General features: G+C 46.6%; 1 protein-coding gene across 1 annotated transcript in view; it reads right to left on the bottom strand.

Annotated features, from left to right (window-relative positions):
* Window positions 1-101: 101 nt before the first annotated feature.
* Window positions 102-20,934, bottom strand: part of cntn2 (contactin 2) — a 25,988-nt gene continuing 5,155 nt past the window's right edge. The window contains exons 2-23 of the mRNA XM_062546328.1: window positions 16,977-17,054; window positions 15,351-15,492; window positions 14,347-14,522; window positions 13,955-14,050; window positions 13,259-13,471; window positions 12,799-12,901; window positions 11,991-12,172; window positions 11,067-11,203; window positions 10,517-10,646; window positions 9,893-10,043; window positions 8,335-8,462; window positions 8,056-8,231; window positions 7,295-7,415; window positions 6,794-6,952; window positions 6,549-6,698; window positions 5,978-6,048; window positions 5,447-5,681; window positions 4,726-4,841; window positions 3,428-3,614; window positions 1,647-1,759; window positions 834-1,002; window positions 102-364 (exon numbers count right to left, since the gene is read on the bottom strand). Of these exons, the coding sequence (XP_062402312.1) occupies window positions 252-364; window positions 834-1,002; window positions 1,647-1,759; window positions 3,428-3,614; window positions 4,726-4,841; window positions 5,447-5,681; window positions 5,978-6,048; window positions 6,549-6,698; window positions 6,794-6,952; window positions 7,295-7,415; window positions 8,056-8,231; window positions 8,335-8,462; window positions 9,893-10,043; window positions 10,517-10,646; window positions 11,067-11,203; window positions 11,991-12,172; window positions 12,799-12,901; window positions 13,259-13,471; window positions 13,955-14,050; window positions 14,347-14,522; window positions 15,351-15,492; window positions 16,977-17,034 (3,126 nt within the window). The 5' untranslated portion in view covers window positions 17,035-17,054 and the 3' untranslated portion in view covers window positions 102-251. The remainder of the gene's footprint in view (window positions 365-833; window positions 1,003-1,646; window positions 1,760-3,427; window positions 3,615-4,725; window positions 4,842-5,446; window positions 5,682-5,977; window positions 6,049-6,548; window positions 6,699-6,793; window positions 6,953-7,294; window positions 7,416-8,055; window positions 8,232-8,334; window positions 8,463-9,892; window positions 10,044-10,516; window positions 10,647-11,066; window positions 11,204-11,990; window positions 12,173-12,798; window positions 12,902-13,258; window positions 13,472-13,954; window positions 14,051-14,346; window positions 14,523-15,350; window positions 15,493-16,976; window positions 17,055-20,934) is intronic.

Genomic DNA, 20,934 nt, shown 5'->3' with positions numbered 1-20,934 from the left:
CCGCTTAAATCCAATACAGCCTTTCATTTCTAAGTCTAGGTTTTTGTTTGTTTGTTTTTTCTTTTATGTAAAAAAAAAAAGGAATAAAAACCTGCCGGCCATTACCTTTCTTTGGATCTCCTGGTTCAAAACAACAGGATGTTTCCAACATTTCCTGTCATGATACAGGATTAGAAGCTGGTAGACTTGGGACAGGTGAAAAGGAGATCAAAAAAACAAAAACAAATAGGCAGCTCAAAGAGTGGTGGAAATCACAGTTCTAGAGTGATAATGACAGAAAGTCCCCACAATGCAGCTGTGACCAGAAACAAGGAATTCTGGGAATTAGTCAGGCCTGCTCTATTCTGTACCATCATTCCAGTACCTGTAGGAGAAAAAAACACTCATTAAATACTACATTGGGAAAATACATGCACAACCTCTTATATTGTTTTCCCTATCAGAAACCTCTTGAGTGTACAAGAAAATACTTGTATTGGAACTTAAGCATGTATGGAAGATCAACAAATCTCGCGTTGTGTTGACAAGCTGAACTTGAACATGTTAAGTCATGTTAAGGGGCGTGTGTGGTGTGTGTGTGTGTGTGGGGGGGGGGGGGTCTGTAGTATCTGTTGTCCCACAGTAGCCAAGCCTCTCAAATACAGTAGAGGCTGCAAATCAGCCTCTACTGTACAGACCTGAGCCAGATCAACACCAAAACTGTCAGTCTGACAGTCTGTCACTCAAGCGTGATAAGGCTAAGTTACCAGCGGTCAGCACTCCTCAACAACAACACTTCAAGTTAACAGCACTGTTATCTCCGACGTCATAAGGAGTTTGCCCTTTGTGCTTACCTGAGTCCCGGGACACAATCGTCTCGTGGGCCGCACCATCCCCTCCATCGCCCCATGACCGCACCTCCAGGACAACGTAACCATTGTCTTTGGGCAGTGGCAGCCTGATGGACGTCTGACCTTTGTCTAGCACCTTTAGGGCAGACTGACCTTCGTGTTTGTACAGAACCTGCAAGGTTGAAACGTAACAATTTTGTTACTTTGTGTGGGAATAGCAGGTGCAGAGAGACAACATTCCCTTCAGCTTCGTGTGGAATGGAGTACGTTTACACAGGCCAATATTGATCAGATATGAGAAACTGAACTATGTAGAGATATCAGAGCAATCTCTTTGTGTTATATGGAATCAAGGAACACCTAATAAAATAGTTTTTTTATGCCCCCCTATAAGGAAGAATGCTTAATTAGTAGTTCTATTAGTTTCTCTATCTCATATCTTAGTCCTAAATCTAACAATATACCAATTACATAATTGCTTTTATTTTCATGATGATGTGGCATGCGATGTATTGTGAGAACTGGTGAAACTGATTACTGTAATGATCATTACTGTAATCATGTACAAACAGTCATTTTCCGTTTATCTCCGTTTCATCTCTCCAGATGAAAGGCTTCAGACGGGTAAACACGTAGGATAATGTTCAAACAGCGTGCTCATGGGAATAGTCAAATACGGAAGTGACAGCAGTGTTGGGCTATAAGTTGAGGAGTTGATAAGTTGATGTCTAGACATGACCCTCAACTTATAGGCCAACATTGCTGATTCATTGATAAACATATTACTGTATTTATGGCCTAGACATTGTCACTCACCTTATAGCCCAATACTGCTGATTCATTGTCCATGGCCGTTACTGGATCCCATCTTACGACTACCCATGCTGCATCTGTTTTCCAGGAGATATTGCCAGGAGGACGGTTGGGGGCTGTGTGGAGGAGAAAGAGGACCTCTTTTTTTTAAAGCTAAATGATGATAAAACAAAGCTACTTTTGGTCGGACCAAAATCAAAGCGAGACACCATCCTTAGTAATCTCAGGAATCTGACACACCAAAAGTAACAAGCCTAGGTTTCATCTTAGATACAGTTAACCCTTAAGAGTGTACCGTCACACCGGTGTGTTTGGAATGTTGGAAAATTAACATTCTAAAGAATACCTGGGTTCATTGAATTCTACATAGAATTTTAGAACGTTGAATTGTTGCGGAATAGAATCTTGTGTTAGAATGTTCAAAACCCACTCAAACCACATATCAGTAGACTAAAGTTACCCAGACAGTCTTTTTCCACCTGAGAAACACTGCCAATGTACAGCCTTTTTTAACACAAGATGCAGAGAGATGAACCCATGCCTTTATAACTAGTACACTACTGTAATGCGCCTTTTACTGGTCTCCAAAATAACATATAAAGAAACTGGACTCTGCAGACTTTTCACTAATTTTTAGCATATTTCTTCACATTATTTTACATTCTACTGCTGCTATTTACAGGGTCTTCCAATTTTCCTTTTTTTTCCCTTAATTCTAAATCTTATGTTTTATTTATTGTTTGGTTTGTTTGCATTATTACATTGTTTTTTTTCCCATATGCATTCTGTGTAAGAAAGGTGCTATATAGATTAAGTGTATTGTTATTATTATTATTGTCATCTATTGCCATCGTATTTTCAAGCTGCTGCATGTTTATGTTTCAATTGTAGCTTATTTGTTTCACAGCTATGCTCCATCCAAAGCCTGCCGAACCAAAAACAGGCAGGCTATCTTCCCAACCCTGCAGGGGGAACTGAGGAGAAATCTCTAGCCATCAGCAGACCAAATACCAATCTGACAAACAGAGGGCTTAAAAAAGGCTAAAACAGTGATATCAGAGAGCTTCACTGCTTGAGGGCTGAAAACAACCTGACATAACCGCTCAAAATGGTCAAGTGATCTATCCTGGGAATGTGTCCACACCCTTACACCGGTCACTATACACTCTCATTTAGCCCTTCAAGCCACACAGATAACACAATGATGACACCAGAAACCCGCTGGTTGCAGGCTAAGGCTTGGTCACTGACAGGCGTGATGGCACAGCGATAGCGTCACCACCTGACAATTGTCCTGTCCGGGTTTGATTCCCGGACCTGCCCTTGTGAGTCTATGACTCTTTGCTTAAATGTTTCTGCTAACTACTAGCCTGGCCAGCCAGACCCACATCAAGATGTAGGGTCTGGGAACTCACTATAGGCACGGCTCAATCGGAGGGGTGGGATAAACAGTTGTCTTTCAAATTCCCTCTCCACGCAATAGGATAGCGCTAAACGAATCATCTTCTTGTTTGCAAGTAGGAGGATGCTTAACGGTCGCAACTACTGGTCACATGTCAGTCATCATTATGTTAAGCCCGCCCACCGACTCTATACACGATGTGATTGGTCCAGTGATTTCTGCCAAAGCCCAGCTCCCAATCTCTACGGAGAGTTGCTAGACTGCCCCGGGCCGCTAGGGGCGTCTAGATTTCTAGGCTTGCTAACCATTCAAATTTAGCTTTGACCGCTTAGCGTTAGCTGTTAGCGCGTTAGCTGTTAGCGTGTTAGCTGGCTGGTCTTACGTGGTTTGCGGGTGATGATGGTGGTCCTGGGGGACGCAGGGCCGGTGCCGGCGCTGTTGTAGGCCACCACGGTGACGTGGTAGAGGGTGCTGGGCCTCAGGCCGGGCACGCGGGCACTGGTCTCCAGCCCAGCGGTCCGAACGCGGTCAGCGGCAGCCTCCCGCTCGTGCTGGCGCCAGTAACGGATCTGGAGAGAGGGAATTAACGGACGTGTGGCAGGTGACATTTTGGAAAACAGACAGAAAGCAAAAAAAAGGAAAGCAATAAAGGCACTCTAAAGAAAACAAATGGAAAAAAGCACATGGGTCATATAGAGGGTTAAAGCGGAGTAATGGATCGAGGACCTTTGTCACATTGGCCCTTTTCAGGGCACAAAACTAGGAAGTAAGGCAACAGACAGAGACTGGTCATTTGTCCAGCAATCTGATTCTTAGTCCTAACTGTTTCATTGTCTTTGAAGGACAAGGAAAAACAAAACGGCCTATGAGGCCACCGTTTGTATCCATCAATTGCCCCTGGGACTCTATTAACCTGTCATGTTCTACTGTTGTGGTGGAGTAGGCTACATAGTATACTGTAAAGGTGGAGTACGAAAACAAACAAAAAAAGAAAATGCTGCTAGCAGAATGGCGGAGAACAACTCTTAGTTCTTAGTCCCTCTGCATCTGTGTCTGTTTCTACTGTGCCATTCATTTGAGTTATGTAACGGATAACACACACTTGAATCTAAATCAACTGAAACTAACTGTGCTTGGTGGCTCTGCCAAGGGATTTTCTACACTATATGTGGATATAGGAGAGAGTTCACTTCAGCTGCTTATCAAGCCTAATAATCAAAATGTTATTGCTCTGAGAAGAACAAGGCAAGGGCATGGTTATCTTATCTATCATCATATCTCTTTCTTCACTGCAGCAACTGCGACATACAGTACTACTTCAAAAACATCCGATTTTCAGATGTACTGTATGATTATGATGGTGCCCTCGTTAGTGAAAGCAAAGGAAGGAATAAAATAAATAGTTCCTTATTATCATTATATATATATATATATATTGATTATCGGTATTATCGGTATGATTATCGGTATTATCAGCTAGCTCCATCTTGAAATGTGCCAAGTCACGTAATGACTCCGTTAACCACGTGCTGAAGATGACGTCGCACATCATCATACACAGAGGTGGTGTTGCCACGTGAGCACTGGTATCACCTGAGCCCTCCAGGAGTCCAAGCCCCTGGGGAGATGACTGGGGAGCCCCCTGGGGAGATGACTGGGGTGTCTGGGGTCTCTCCTTACCTCATAGCCCCTGAGGATGCCATTGGTGGGCAGCTGCTGGACAGGGTCCCAGGACACCTTCATGTCAAAGGCAGACAGGGCCTCGGCGCTCACCCTGCGGGGGGACACTGTGGGCTCTGGGAGAGAGGGAGAGAGAGAAAGAGGAGGAGAGCCAGAAAAAGAGAGGGAGGGAGAGAGAGAGAGAGAGACAGAAACAGAGACAGAGAGAGAATATTTATTAAGATATTTAAACACCTGAATCTCTGAAACATTCTGAGAGGTATCAGCTGTTTTTACGTATGTTGACTAAAGAATAATATTACTAAAATTCTTGCTAAAATTTAAGGCAGTGAGCTTCTTTTCCAGTCCAGACAGTTTGTCACTGTGTTTTTTAAAAAACCAGTAACCAGTAAATGTAAGCACTTACAAACACATACACCACTTTGGGCTTTAGCAGAGTGGCTCTCACCTCTTGTGGTTATGGTCAATAGAAACAAAACCATATAAATACCATATTATTGCATTATCAACTGCCCCCATCAATGTATAAACCGCGGCTAATAGTTGGGAAATTACGGGTATGCCATACAATAAATAATGATCTATTAAAAGAGCCCTATAATATAAAGAGTCCTGCTTGCATTTTCAGTGTTATGGCAAACACAGGTTTTCAATGACATGGGTTAGCTTATATGCACTGATCTTATTTGTATAGACTCTCCTTTAACTTTCCTTAAAGTACCTTCTTCAGCGGAGTACGCCAGGGCGATCTGGCTGAAGGGCCCTTCACCCATCCTGTTGTAGGCCCTGTTCTTGACCTCAAACGGGCTGTAGGGGGTCAGCGTCTGGTTGGTGTAGACGAAGCGCGAGGACTCCACCCCTGGGACCCGCACGATGGTCCAGGCCTGGGTGTCGCGCGGCCGGAACGCCAGGATGTAGCCAAAGCCGTCTCCATTCTGGTACTCCCTGGCCATGGGCTATGAGCCCAGCAGGTAGACATCGGATCAATGGAGAGACATATCAGACGAGGTGCTTAACAAGACGATCTGAACGAACAGGCACTCGGTGATGTGTGAGATCATGTCTAAGGTGTCAAGCGGCATCTCAATATGACTGCAGTAAGATGATACAACAACAAGCTTCTGTCTCTCGTTAAGAGTGTCAGTGGAAGCTCACGCACATATTCTTGGTCTTACATACACATTACACAGTACTGTACAGTACACACACACACACACACACACACACACACATTCAGTATTTAAAAACACACCGTCCAAGTGATGATGAGCTCGTAGCGGTCGCCCCCTCCCCCTCCTAGTCCGCTGGGAGCCACGGTGGGAGCTGCAGAAGAGACACTCTCATCAACACCCTCAGCCTGACACACAGTGTAGCCTCACCTCTACAACTATGCTGATGGGGCGTCTACGGCTAACACATACATATGATACTCCGAGAATATTCTCTGAATGTTTCACACTCTGTAAAGCGCCATGAGACATGTGTAATGTTTTGCCACTCTATACTGTAAGTGAAATTAAAAAGAAAAATGTAAATATGACTGATATGAGTCTTTGGTCGTTCAATTCATTTAGGAAAGGATTATGTAAATGGATTAAACAATTCAGTCATGGTTAAACGAGCCTGACTGAGTTTAAAATGGGCTTAGAGCAGCACATAAGGGACAAAGGTCACAATACAGACATGACTGATCACGTCAACAAATGCAAGTGCATATACTCTTTTGAAAATCTGTAACAGAGCAAACTCTCAAAGCTCAGATAGAATGAACAGCCCATGAGGGTGGGCCCTTAGTAGTGGTAGTGGTCATTGCAGGTTCTGACCTGCCTGCTTGGTCTGGATGGTCTGAGAGGGCATGCTCGGCTCGCCACTGCCCAGAATGTTGCTGGCGATGACCTGGAACTCATAGTCCATCCAGGGTCGAAGACCGATGACACGTGCCGACTCGGCGTTTCCCTCGATGTTGTCTGGATCTGAATCATTGATGGAGTTCATTGGTCAGTGTTGCTTAGTCAGCGTTTTCTCTAATTTGACAGTCATCGTTCTCGTTTTTTTTTTTTTTCTTTACCTGTCCTCATTCTCTTCCAGGGGGCCGAGGGCTCTGAGCGGCTCATGATGACGTACTTGCCGATGGGGCTGTGGTTGTCATAGCCACGACTCCAGCGCAGCTCCACGGACGTCTCGTTTACGCCCTTCACCACCAGACCTCCCGGAGGACCCGGGGGACCTGAGAGAGAGAGAGAGGGAGAGAGAGAGAGGGAGAGAGAGAGAGGGAGGGATAGAGAGAGAGGGAGGGATAGAGAGAGAGGTAGAGATGGAGAGGGAGAGTGAGAGGGAGAGAGAGAGAGTGTGAGAGAGTGTGAGAGTGAAAGAGAGGGAGAGACAGAGTGAGAGAGAGAGGGAGAGAGAGTGAGAGAGAGAGAGAGATGGAGAGAGAAAGAGGGGAGTGTTAGACATGGGCGAAATGGTGGCAGAAGACAATGTAGTGCAATACATTTAATGACCCAAAGATGCGCAATCAGATTAGCACAATGGCTTCCTCTGACATGGCAAATGATGACCTGCATACCTCTGACCACTAGTTTGGCGGTGGCCGTGGCCGTGTCCACAACGGTCTGCGCTGCACACGTGTAGGTGCCTGCATGACTCAGCTGCCCGGTCACAATGGCCAGGTCACCGATCGTTTCCTTCTGATAGGCGACAACAACACTTGGCGTTTAGAGTAGAAAAACAGCACATATAATTTATTACAGGTGTGTCTGACCTTTTTAGATAATCCCATCAAATCAAAACATTCAGGAATATTTACAACATTAAATACAGAGCCACTAATTATGATAAGACGTTCTGATTAGACTACAGTGTAAACAAAAAACAACATTTGTCCAAAGGCTCCTACTGTGGTGTGGTGTCCGGTAATTGCTATAATGTATTAATTAAACTCCACTGAATTAACATCTGTCTAGTAGAGTATACAGTACAGAATTTTGAGCTCCTTCAAATAGGAAGAAAACTGAAGTAGGCCCAAATAGCGGGCTATCTATTTTACTATTTATGATATGACTATATTATAACATACAGTATGTACTCTCAGCATTATAACATATGCACTCTCACTATTGATTAATATAGAACTGATTGCTACCTAAGGTCTCCTCTGCACTTAATCTTACAAGTTATTTCTAATTTTTGTAAGTTTTGCTTTGGAGAAAAGTGTCTGGCAAATAAATGAATTGTATTGTATTGAATGAATGTAAATTAATCTGGTTTGCCCAGGCGGCCGGGGGTCACATTGAAGGGTACAGTACGTGCTGTAAAATCCCGTCTCACCCCCTCTACCCGCTGGTAGTGGCCACTGCGGTCCTCCAGGTCCAGGGGTACCCCGTTATGGGACCAGGTGAAGGTCAGGTCCATGGTGGGGTCATGGGAGGCGTGGCACTGCAGGGTCACGTTCTCACCCTGGTTGATGTCCGCATTAGACGGTGCCAGGGTGATCTTAGTGGCATCTGACAGACAGATAGATATGTCGTCAGATTTAAAATATCACACATGGACAGACGTGCAAGCAGTCAGGCAGACAGACACAAGAGGATGCGGAGAATACTCTACCTCGCACGGAGAGATGCCCAGTGCTGTTGGCTTTCCCCAAAGAGTTTTCTGCAAAGCAGGTGTACTTGCCCTCGTCGGCACGGCTGATGTTGTAGATATACAGCACGCCATCCGCAGTCACTGTCACCCTGAGCGGGGAACACAATCATCAGCGTTACCCACCAGCGCCCTTTAGGAACAGGCAGTAGCATGCGCATTTTAAAAAACGCTCAAAAGCTGACACTGGATGTTTTTTTAATAAGTCGTCCTTTGAGAGCTATGCAGTGTGCAATCTCCTCTCTCTCTTTCTCTCTCTCGCTCTCTCTCTCTCTTGTCTTTCAAAAAGTTTTCTCAGCAAGGGAGAGACGTTTTCTGGAGAAATTCTGATGAAATCGTCCGCCGCTTCTCCGACATAGCTTGTTGTGTTTTTTTAGGCGTCCCGGGAGCAAGTGCTGATTTGTGCAGCTTTGTCTGCTGGCGCACCGCGAGCAGGTGGGACCCCCCGGGGCTCAGCTGTCTGTGATGAGACGATTCACACACCCATCTGCCCGAGCGAGCGGCGGTGGCACGGGGCTGATGCAACGGATGCCTATCAAGGGCTTTCGCCCAAGTTACTGTACAGCTGCAGCAAATATGATGTGTACTGCAGATAACACTCTTCTGAGAGGCTGTGACTTTGCTGAGGCCTGGCAAGTGAAGTAACTAAAACGCAGTGTGTGTCGAATTTTCTTGTCTATCTGTGCTGCTACTGTCAATACCGCTGTGTCATATTCATAGTTTGGCAAGAGTTTGTTTATGAGGATCTGTTCTAGTCTAGACACAGACTGCTGAGGCGTCCAATGGACTAATCGAAGCCTTAATGCAAAACAATGTTGGAGTGAAAAGATACAGATTTAGAGTTCAATCATCTGTGATGAACTGTGTCAGGCATGTAATTAGCTGTGATATCAATTGACTTCACGGCCACCCAAGGGTTCATGTTCTTGACTGCTCCGCTAAATAGTCTCTCTGAAAGCAGGGAAAACAATAGCAGAGGAGGGGGAGAGGCGAGACAAGCCCTCCTGATGGGAGCATCTGCTGCCGCTTACTGAAGTCACTTACAGACATGGAAATGCAGCGCTCCCTGCTGGAAGGTTTAGGTAATGCAAATAGAGCACTTCTGTTTTGCATAGGTAAATATCAGGGAGATAGAACAAATGATATGCCATTATGCTGACAGCGGAAATGGTTGATAAGTGACAAGTGATGTGAGTGATAAGGGGACCACTGCAGAATCATTTGGTCAGTACTCTAAAGCTGTTTATACACTCTTAAAACGAATGTGTTGGAAACAACACAAACTGTGTTGTACCTATCTGGACACAGAGATGTGTTAAAAACAACACAAGCTGTGTTATTTATACATTTATTTTATACACATACTGTGTAACAAATAATAAAAGCAGTGTGTTGGAAATAACACAAACTGTGTTGTCCCTATCCTGAACACAGAGATGTGTTGTTTTCAACACATTCATTTTAAGAGTGTTACAGCATACAGCTATAGCCTCACAGAGAGCGGTCTGCCCCAGGAGCTCACCTGCTGCTGTTGACGAGCAGCTCGGTGCCGCGACTCCAGAAGAGCGTGGGTTTGGGCGCGGCGCGCGGCTTGCACTCGAGCCGCACCTGTCCGCCACGCGCCGCCGGCACCAGCCTCCGCACCGGGTTCAGTCGGAAGTCCGGGCCCTGGACTGAGAGAGGGGAGGGGGGTGGGGGGGGTGCCCAGACGGAGGGAGAGAGGGAGGGAGGGAAGGAAGGAGAGAGGAGAGAGAGAGAGAAAGAGAGAGGAGAGGAGGAGGAGGAGGAGGGGGGGGCGTGAGAAAGAGAGAGACAAAAGGGAATACATGGCACCTGGAGGCTTATTCTGGGTCTATGGGAGCCTTGGGAGGAAGGGAGGTAAGGAGGGCATAACCACGAGACTGGGCAGAGCTACAGAGAGGGTCTGTGAGGCTTGACTGGACAGATAAGATGGGGAGAGAAAGCAATACACTTTCATCAGAAAACAAAATTGAAAAAGAAAAGTTGAAAAATGAAATTCTGAAAGTGTTTACGAAATCGAATGGTGGCTCGGAAGAGATGGAAAAAAGCACGCAGACGTACAGCTCTGTAATGGGAGGGGAAACTACCTGACAGGATCCTGTCGTGGTGAACTATGACCTCTCACCTTGAACCCTAAGTTCTGCGTTGGAGTAGATGGTGCCGTGCTTGTTCTCCGCCACACACTGGTACATCCCAGAATCCTCCAGGGCCAGGCTGCTGATCTTCAGCTGACCGTTCTTCACATGAACTCTGGCCTGTTGTCAGGGGGAGGAGTCAGTCAGAGGAGGAGTCTATGAACTGCACACACTGTCACAATTCACACGTCAGTGAGGTCAGGTCACACACACACGCTCACCATTTTACACACACAAGCTAACATAAGAGGCATCAGGTCAAACTGAGATGGTGCGGGCGGTGCTGGTAGTGTGCCCACAGGTGTGTGTGTGTGTGTCTGTGTGTGTGTGTGTGTGTGTGTGTGTGTGTGTGTGTGTGTGTTTGCATGTGTGTCAAGATCAAGGGGCAGCATCCCGAGACATTCACTCCGTCTGAGATTGAAGGAAGAATGGGCGGCCTGTGTGTGATGAAGTGGGCTGCGTTGGCGTTGTGGAGTGTGAGGCCGAGGAGCCGTCCAGTGCTAATGTGAAGTGTGTGTGTTTGTGTGTGTGTGCATGTACCTGTGTGGTGAGAGGCTGTCCGTTGCGGAGCCAGCGGATGGAGGGCCGGGGTTTGCCTGCTGCCAGACAGCTCCACTGGAGCTCAGAGCTGATCTCCACCTCAGAGTCACTCATCACCTGCAACCACTCTGGCTGGGCTGCACACACACACACACACACACACACACACACGCACATACACACGCACACGCATACACACACACACGCACACGCACACGCACACGCACACGCACACGCACACGCACACGCACACGCACACGCACACGCACACGCACACGCACACGCACGCACACACACACACAAGCACACGCACACAATATACACAGACAATCCAGATTTCCAAAGTCATTCACTTACTTTTAAGATTGAATTTGTTTCAGAATATTTATGATTTTATGTATCTAAAATCCAAATACCAAAATCTAGCTGTCAAGTAAAAACAATGACTAACAGATATGAGAAACAGACATAGGGTGGCTCTCAAACTCTCTCCTCGATCCTTGGATTCTCGGTCCTCAAGGCTCATTCCCACTGATCTATAACTAACACTGGACAGACTATCCCATTGTTGCCGCCCCATCGTTCTTTATCTAGATCAGTGAGGACGAGGATCGAGGAAGGAAAGGAGGGTGTATAAAAGGCCACATGAGAGGCACCCATAAAGTCTGGTTCCAGAAAGTAAAGACCCTGTCATGCATTGGTTCTACCTGTGCATTTACTGTAACACAGGTGATTTCATAAATTAGCTGATCTACTTGGCTTAAGCGTTGTGGTTATTATAATCAGTTGATTAAGTGAATGGCTAAAACAAAAATATGGCAGGACTTTTACTTTCTGAAGTGGGACTTTTACACCTCTGAATGTAAATCTAATCGCTATCTATTTAAATCTTGTGCTGGTGACGTGAAGTGGCATGGCACCTGCCTTGCACAGTGATGCGTCCCTGGTAGGTGTCTGTGCCCTCCGAGCTGTAGGCCTCGCACTCGTACACGCCCTCGTCCTCAAAGCCCAGCTCCTTCAGCGTCAGGACGGGGCCCTCGGAGCTGACCAGAGACTTGACCGGCAGGACGCCGTCCACCTTCCTCCAGCGCAGCTTGGGCACGGGACTACAGGAGAGGGGGGGTGGGGGTGGGGGTTGGGGAGCCGCGAAGGAGGGAGAGAGAGAGATCAGAGATTTAGAGAGTTACAGGTGCACTATGAGATCTTGCATGGTTTTTAGAGCAATTTCATTTTTGTCTCAAATCATAGCCATCTCCCTTTGATCAGCTTGCTGCCTGCTCCCTGAATACATTGTGAAAAAATCCGGTCTCTGGAGACAACACAGGGGCTGTAAAACGTCAAACAAACAGCATGCACATATGGGTTGGGGGCAGTGAGAAAACTTGATTAAGTAGTATGCATGGGAAAGTAGTGTTTTGCTAGTTTACGTGGAACATCAAAAGAAGTAACATTCAGGATCTCATAGTGCACCTTTAAGAAGTTGGTGAATCACAGGTGGACATCCCGGGTTCAGAAAGTAAAAGTCCTGCCAAGTATTTGATCCAACCATTTAGCAAACCAGCTCATCCTAATTAGCTGCCAGGTAGATCAGATAGTGATATCACCTGTGTTAAATACTCAGATAGAAAGAATATATGGCAGGACTTTTACTTTCTGGAACCCGGGACGTCCACCTCTGTTGGTGATGGCTCTCAGTGTGGTGATGGGTTCACAGGCATCAGCGCTGACTTACTTGCCGTAGGCGAAGCACTCCAGCTTGGTGGTGTGGCCGGCCAAAGCGTAGGTCTCAGCGGGGAAACGCACGCGAATGACGGGGGCGGACTTCCTGGGGTTCGCTGCAGGGGCACAGAGCAGGAGACAAGGCTTCTTTAAATAGAGCAGCGCACTGTGCGTGTGTCAATCTACCTCGATGTCAATCTACGAGTTGTTGAAATCTACCGTTTACTGCATTGCACTAAAACGAATGCTGAATTAGCTGCGTCTTTGTGGCCCTTTAACAATCTGTGCAAAGATGATGAATAGACTGCAGAATTGACTTGACTACTCGAAGTTTGACATCAAAAGCACTCTATTTAAATCTCAGTGGTGGCAGCCAGAAGGCAGTCAGGCCTGTGCGGAGGTCCATGGGGGTCCCAGAGGGGGAGACCCAGAGGGAGAGACCCAGAGGGGGAGACCCAGAAGCGAAGGCTCACCATCGGGCTGCACGGTCAGTGGCACCGCCTTGCTGAAGATGCTCTTGGTGCTGATGTCCATGTTGATGGTGGTGAAGCAGAAGTAGTTGCCGGTGTCGTTGGCCGCGGTCTTGGCCACGTGGAGGTCGCCCGTCACGCTGGAGACAAAGAGGCGACCGTCGTCCATCGGCACAAAGTTCGGGAACTCGTTGAGGAACCAGCGGTAAGAGAGGGCTACAGACATGGACACGGGTAGAAACAAAATGTCAGCAGCCACAACAAATAACCCATTATTGAAATACATTTACACTTATGAACAAGATATTTACAGATATTCTGTGAGGACTGTAAGGATGCAAGGACTTTATACAGTATCAAGAGACAATCCCAAAATGACAAGAGAGCACTAGCTTATTCAGTCTACTCTAGAGCAATTTGGGAGACAGCCTGCTGTGAAAACATTTCATGGTGAGCATCCACAGCGCCTGTCTCTCAATGGACTCCACAGGCGTTCACCATGTCTCACTGTGAGAAGTCTGTCTTGACAATTTCTGTTCATCTCTTCAAAGTACAGGAGTCTACTGTAAGACTACCTGCTTGACAAGGATGGAACCAAAGCTCTAGGATAATGACTGCCCATAGAGAAACTCATGTTCTGAACAGCCAATTTATTCCTAATAAGATGTCCATGGCTGAGATCTGAGCTTCACATCATACCGGGATAATGGGCAGAAACCTGGCAGGCTATGAAGGTTCCGGAACCCTCGTTGGCAGTCTGTGGAGTCCTGTTCTGTGGTGGAAAGTCGTGCAAGTCTGTAAACGGATGAAAAAGAGAACACAAAATGTTACACAGTGTATACATATACAGTGTATACATACATTTTTAATGTATTCTTTTATTTGCTATCTATTTTACTGTGTCATACCTTGCACCTGTATGGCACTATGGTCAGTGTAAACTGTATTTTATACTGTATGTGCCTTATAAATAAACTTTACTTACTTACTTACATATGTTTTCCAATTCACACATTAATGTTAATTAACATTGTATCTTAGTCTTAGCCCTAACTGTGTGGGACAGAGAAAGAGGAGGAGGGGTTGCTCACAGCCAAACTTGAGGTTGGCAGCGCGGCTGATGATGGTGCCACATCGGTTATAGGCCAGGCACTGGTAGGAGCCGGCGTCGCGGTCGTGCTGTGGGTTGGTGATCACCAGGTTCCCGGCCACCAGCGTGTAGCGTGCGTCAGCATCCAGAACCACCTCTGTGCCGTTCACCTGCCACCTGAGGGAGGAAGGCAACACAGACAACACACACTATAACTAAGCACTCGGAGATTGTTTATGGGCAAATCCACAGACATTTATGTTTTATGTCATGTCCATAACGCCAGTAAAATGTGATGGTATGGTATGATCTGAATTATTACATGACATTTGAGCATTTGTTATTTTGGCTGAGGAATGTACATGAGAAAAATGCACAAAAAATGAATGTTATCATTCACGTCATATAAATACGAAGGCATTTCATTGGCGTTATGAACGTGACAAAAAGTCAATTTTCCGTTAAATTGCCCTAATGCTTATCTTGTCCAAAGCGACTTACAATGACATAGATAAACATTACATTAACTTTGGAATTAACAGCTTAAAATAAAGTCCTATCAGAGCGGGTGGAAGCAGAATCAAGGATCTTTGGTCCTATTACCTACCTAAAAACAAAACAAAAAAGGCTAGGAGACCATCACCATGAGGTCTTTGCACACACATTCTGCCTCATAATGCCATGACCGGTGCGCAGCACTAATAAAAGACTACAGAACTCATAGCATGCTAACTTCTTGAGGGTTTAAGTTAGTACATTGTACGAATATAGAGAAAGTCAGTTCACCTATTACATTATTAGTCTATCAAGAACTGCCATGATATCATAAGCAAGTTATCTGCTCACATCATAATTGTGTAATTATGCTGAATAAGTAATGTTATTATTAGTGTAATTATTTGGCTGGTAATTATTTGGCTATGCCCCCTGAGGCAGCAGGGGGAGTGTTACCTGTAGGGGGCAGTAGGGGGTGTTACCTGTAGGGGGCAGTAGAGGGAGTTTTACCTGTAGGAGGCAGCAGGGCTGGCTCTGGCCTGGCAGCTCAGGGTCACCTTCCCCTCAGTCAGACCCTCCGGGTAGATCAGGCCCACAGGCTGCTCCTCAAACACTGGCCCGCTGTCATGGCCTGACACACACATATCTCCACCTGCTTGTACACACACACACACACACACACACACACACAGATGCATGATACACACACACACACACACACACACACACACACACAGAGACATGCATGATACACACACACACACACACACACACACACACACACACACACACTGCTTAGCGGTATCATTTTTCCCCTAGGATGGCACTTCCGCTGTGAAAAGCCAGAGTATAGGAAAACCTGAGTAAGGAGGCTGAAGTGTGCTTCTCTGACCTGAACTGACTGTAGCAGGAGATAACAAGACAACAATTCCTGAATGAGAACTCACACTCAGCCGCTTCCAGAGTCTTGTCATAATATCCCTGGCTTTACCAAAGGAACTAAATTTGTGCTATTTTATACATGTTATCTAACATCCCAGAAACACAACAATCTTAAAATACACCATCTTTTCACAGCTTCATGGTAATTATGGCCCTCCAGATGTCTCAGCTAAAAGCAAAATAACCACTACTACTTAACAGTTGTGCTATATAATTCATATCATATGCTGTACAAAATCATGCATTATTAAAGGTGCCATGCAGAAGGCCATCACATCAGTGTCACCTCTGCGTACGCACAGACTGCGTGATGAGGCCTTAGAATAATGGGACACCGGAATGGCGGCATGTTAAGAGTGTTGACATCAGATCCAGACGTGGACCTGGGGTTTCAGGGGGGTGGTGGTGGTTGTGGTGGTGTGTGTGTGTGTGTGTGTGTGTGTGTGTGTGTGTGTGGGGTGACAGCTCAAAGTCAGAGGTGGATGGGCTGTGGGGTTTGGGGGGGCTTAATGGCATGACGTCTCAACATTTACATCAATCATTCATGAGAGACCACATCCTCTTAACCCTGCGAAAATAAGAAAATGGGCTGAGGTGGTGGTGGGGGTGGAGGTGGTGGTGGTGGTGGTGGTAGGGCAGTCTCCATCACATCGCTTGCTGATTTAAAATAACACCATCAATAATGAATCCACTCTTAATCCACCACCCCTCCTCCTCCTCCTGCCCCCCTTCCTGTCTCTGGGGGGAGAACCCCTCCTTCGGCTGATTCCAACACACTTTGACACACTCTTCACGCTTCGGCCTGACAGGTGAGCACTGCCGGGAGACCTGGGGCATGAAAGACATGGACCTCCCCAAAGCACTAAAGACAGTCCATCAGCAAGATCCTGGCAACGACCAACCCCTACCCCCACACACCCCCTCTCTCACTCTGTAGCCTCGAATGAGATCAGAACTAATAGAGTGCGGCTTAAGCAGCCCCCAACAGGATCAACTGGGAGCGGGTATTGATTAAATGCACAGAATGCACCGTGTTACTTTTACGGTAACAGCACAAGAAGCCGGGCCTGGACAGATTTCTCGCTTGCTGTTGGCATCGTCGCTCGCCCCTCCGTCGGTCAAGAAACGCGGCGGAGGCGCGGCGGTGGCAAGGCGAGGAGTCGGCCCGACGACGAAGGACGAGGGTATACTCACCGATGGCGTAGGTCAGGGCGACGGAGCTGAGAGCCACCAGGACAGACAGACCTCTCATCCTGCGCTCACGGCTGGGGCCTGCGGAGGACGAGAAAGACGACAAGCGTCAGGTGTTAGGCTCGGAACTCAATTTCCCCACGCGTTCCGTAGCCGAGGTGGCGCGGTGAGCTCCGCGGGCCATGCAAAGAGCCCGAGGTCAGCTCCCCGCATTCACGGAGAGCACAGCGGGAAGCACAAAGGGCTGACGGAGAGGATCGGCCCTTTGTTAGTGCACTTGTGTCTGGGAAAGATGACTAATTGCTCAAGTGGCCAAGGACGACAAATGTGACACATTCGGCGCTTGAGGTTCCAGGAAGATGGAGGGTGTGTGATGCTTGTGCATCACGTCTCTATTCAATACCTTTTGCTTTCTTTTTTTTTTCTTTTCTGTTTCTACAAATGTTGTCATCAATATGTTGTTCAAATCAACACACACACACAAATACAAACACACACACACACACACACACACACACACACACACACACACACACACATACACACACACATAATGTGTCATTTTCCATTCACCTTTTGGACAGAAGCTCAGCCTTCAAGCTTCACAAAATGACATAAAAAAAAAGCTGCTGAAAGGCCATGCAATAACGTTGAAAGGCTTACACGACTCAGTGTCACAGTCTGGGATCAAATAATGCTTGAACAAATGTCTTTCAGATACCCTCCCCGTATCAAGAGGGGTACTTATACAGCACTCTCAATCACTCGCTCTCTCAAAATCACCCTCAAGGGAACCCCATCCAATATAACAGCCACACATGCAGCACAGGCAAGGGCAAGATGACAGTGAATTTCATATCTTTACTTTGGATTTGACTTTGACATGCACAGTGTCAGCTCCCAGAGAGGATGTTCAGTTTCAAATAAAGGGGGAAAAATAGCCAGAATTTGGATTAATAAGGGGTTGTCGTAGTAAAGATTCAAAGCACTTAATTTACCGTAACAGGGCTAATTTTGAGGCTAATTAGACATTTGGGTATGTCTCTGACTACTGATGGCAGATTGTACTTCAATGAAGCCTTGCACAAAGCCAACCTGTCCTTTTCTAACCATTTCAAGTGTGACAGAGGTCCTGTGAGTGTGAAAAAGTGCGCATGTGTCTGTTTGTGTGTGTGTGTAAGAGAAAGAGAGAGAGAGAGAGAGAGAGAGAGAGAGAGAGAGAGAGAAAAGAGTAGAAAGTAGATACCATATCTGAAAAGAGACTATTGTCCAGTTAAGCCCTGAAATGGGGAGGGAGAGAGAGAGAGAACACAGCACGCCATTCCCCATCCTCTCATTCGAAGGCTTTTTCTTTCTCTCTCTCTTTCTCTCTCTCTCTCTCTCTCTCACTCCCTCTCTCTCTCTCTCTCTCTCTCTCTCTCTCTCTCTCTCTCTCTCTCTCTCTCTCTCTCTCTCTCTCTCATCCCCGCAATTCTCCAGTCTTCTAAATGGATCCTCCAGCTCAGCAGGGAAGTCCAGTGAAAGCTACACCCGAGCCACAGCCCCTATAGAAACAGATCATTGTTGAGCTTCACCATCCACTAGCGCATAAGACAAAAGACGCTCAGAGGCGCCATCCTCACTCCATGCTCAAGGCTGCATTCACAGATGGTCCTTGGATGCCACTTCAGATGCAGATGAAGTCCCGTTAGGTGACTGACTGACACTGTGTGCTGACTACCGTAACTGATCCTGATTACAGTGCCCTTGCATCAGGACCACACAACAACTAGCACTGGGAAGAAGTCAGGGCTGTGTTTCTATAAAGCACATTGAATGACCTCCGTGTATGAAATGCTATAAAAACAGACTTGACTTGATTTAACTTGTGCAGTAATCAACTTCCCAACATCAGTGACAGGCATCCCGCGGCCCAGCACCCTGGTTCTCCTCCTGATTTATTCGATCCCTCGAAAAACCAGAGACATGCCTCCTGACATGATTCAGGCCGCTGCCCTCCATGACGCGCTCCATATTTTATTTATCCTCCACGCCTCTGCCTGCATGCCTGGGGCAGTGCAGCTTGAGTGCTCCTCAGGCAGCTGCTGGGCCCCCCCCCCATGTCTGACCCCCCCCACTCCAAGCATCCCCCAAGCCCAAACATCCTCCTCTTACACAGCAGGGGGTCGCTAGTCAGACCACACAAGCTGCATTTATTTAAAAGTTAGACGATTTCGATCAGCTCATGTCTTTTAAAGAGACACGCCTCTCTGCAAAGCCGGCCACTTGGGACTGTCTCTCATCTAAAGAGGCCATGGGTAACCAGCTACTAAAGGGATGCACAAATCTGGCCTTTTCAATCCCAGTAACAGTACCTAGACATTGGATAATTGCTGAGACATTACTTAGTGCACACACGTGTAAACATAGAGGAAAATATAATCTAATTAAGTTGAATAGATTGGCCCCATACTGTAGATAGGACAACGGACCACTAGTACCAACAGTTCACTTACCAGAGCCCACTATTCAACCCATCTATTTGTTCAGCAACGTGCCAATATGCAGCATCAGTACCACATCTCTTCATCCCTACTCACATACCATAACCATTCATATACTTCAGCTTACACTTCCTTCAAAAGTCAAATTGTGACAATGCTTTGCCTGACTACACAGTTTAAAGGTGACCTTAATCAGTTAAAAGGAAATACCGTCATTTCCCGACTATTAGTCGCGGCTTATACATTGATTTTGCTAAATTTCTTCAGCTCTGAGGTTTATACTGAGAGGCAGTTAATATGGTGTTAACATGGTTTTGTTTCTTTTAACTTGCATGAAACACTGTCCTGCGGCTTATACACAATGCGGCTTAAATGCGGGAAATTACTGTAAACAATTATTATCTTGATTCAATTCAGTCATTTCTGAACCATTTGCCAGGCACAAGGCATCGCCATGCAGCGAGGTGTGGCACCAGTGCGCCCAGACGAGAGATTAACATCCTTTTACCCCATGCCATGGCAACATGAGACCACTCATCCCAGTAACACGACACCCTGCCCAGTGCCACGGCCGCGACTCGCAGACTGGACCGTGCAAATGACTGGCTCTCATCCTAATCTCTCTCTCTTTCTTTCTCCCTCTATCTTTCTATCTGTCCATCCATCTATAGACAAGAGCCTCCTCCCCTCATCTCTCTCTCTATCCACCCCTCCATCTATACTTCTTTGTTGGCTTCAGTGTAGGAGTTCAGTTCTCTAAAACAGTCAAGCTCACATGTAACAGGTGCCTCATTCCAGTGCCCCCAACAATGTCCTTTTTAACTGTTCAACATGAGAAGGAAAGGCTCTGTTGCCCTCTACTGAAAGCGCAAGGCGAGAGTGTGTGGGTTTCTCTCACACACACACACACACACACACACTACCACAGTCCTGTGAAGCCCTCTACAGCATGAGCTCTGTTCTCTTGGCTCACACACATACACACACACACCTGGAGAAACCGTCTCTAGTCTGAAGTCTGATTTGGGGATTAAGTTCTGACTTGAGTGTGTGTGTGTGTGTGTGTGTACGTGTGTTGGGCTTGTTCCTGTGGTTTGGCCCTGTTAACGTGCTTTGAAAGCATACCAGGGATGTTGTGCACCATCTGTTCAAACAGAGAGGTAATTCCCTAAGACAACAGTGCGACGATACTCCCTTGTCTAGAAAGTAACCAGGTGAGCGTGCATCAGTGCACGAGTGTGTGTGTGTGTGTGTGTGTGTGTGTGCAAATGTGAATGTGTCCATCAACCTTTGTTTATTTGCCATATACACATAAAGTCATACCAGATATGATAGAATGAGACAGAGAGAGGGAGGGAGAGAGAGAGAGACAGAAAAGAGAGACAGAGAAAGAGAGTTCTATTGTCACATTACTGAACCATCCACAGCATCACATGTATGCTTGACTACATTAGAGAGAGGCTCATGCATATGATTTT

Source organism: Sardina pilchardus, chromosome 9 (genome assembly GCF_963854185.1).
Source record: "Sardina pilchardus chromosome 9, fSarPil1.1, whole genome shotgun sequence".
Classification (NCBI taxonomy): Eukaryota; Metazoa; Chordata; class Actinopteri; order Clupeiformes; family Clupeidae; genus Sardina; species Sardina pilchardus.
Note: the sequence above shows the minus strand (reverse complement) of the source record. Positions and strands in the feature narration are given on the sequence as shown.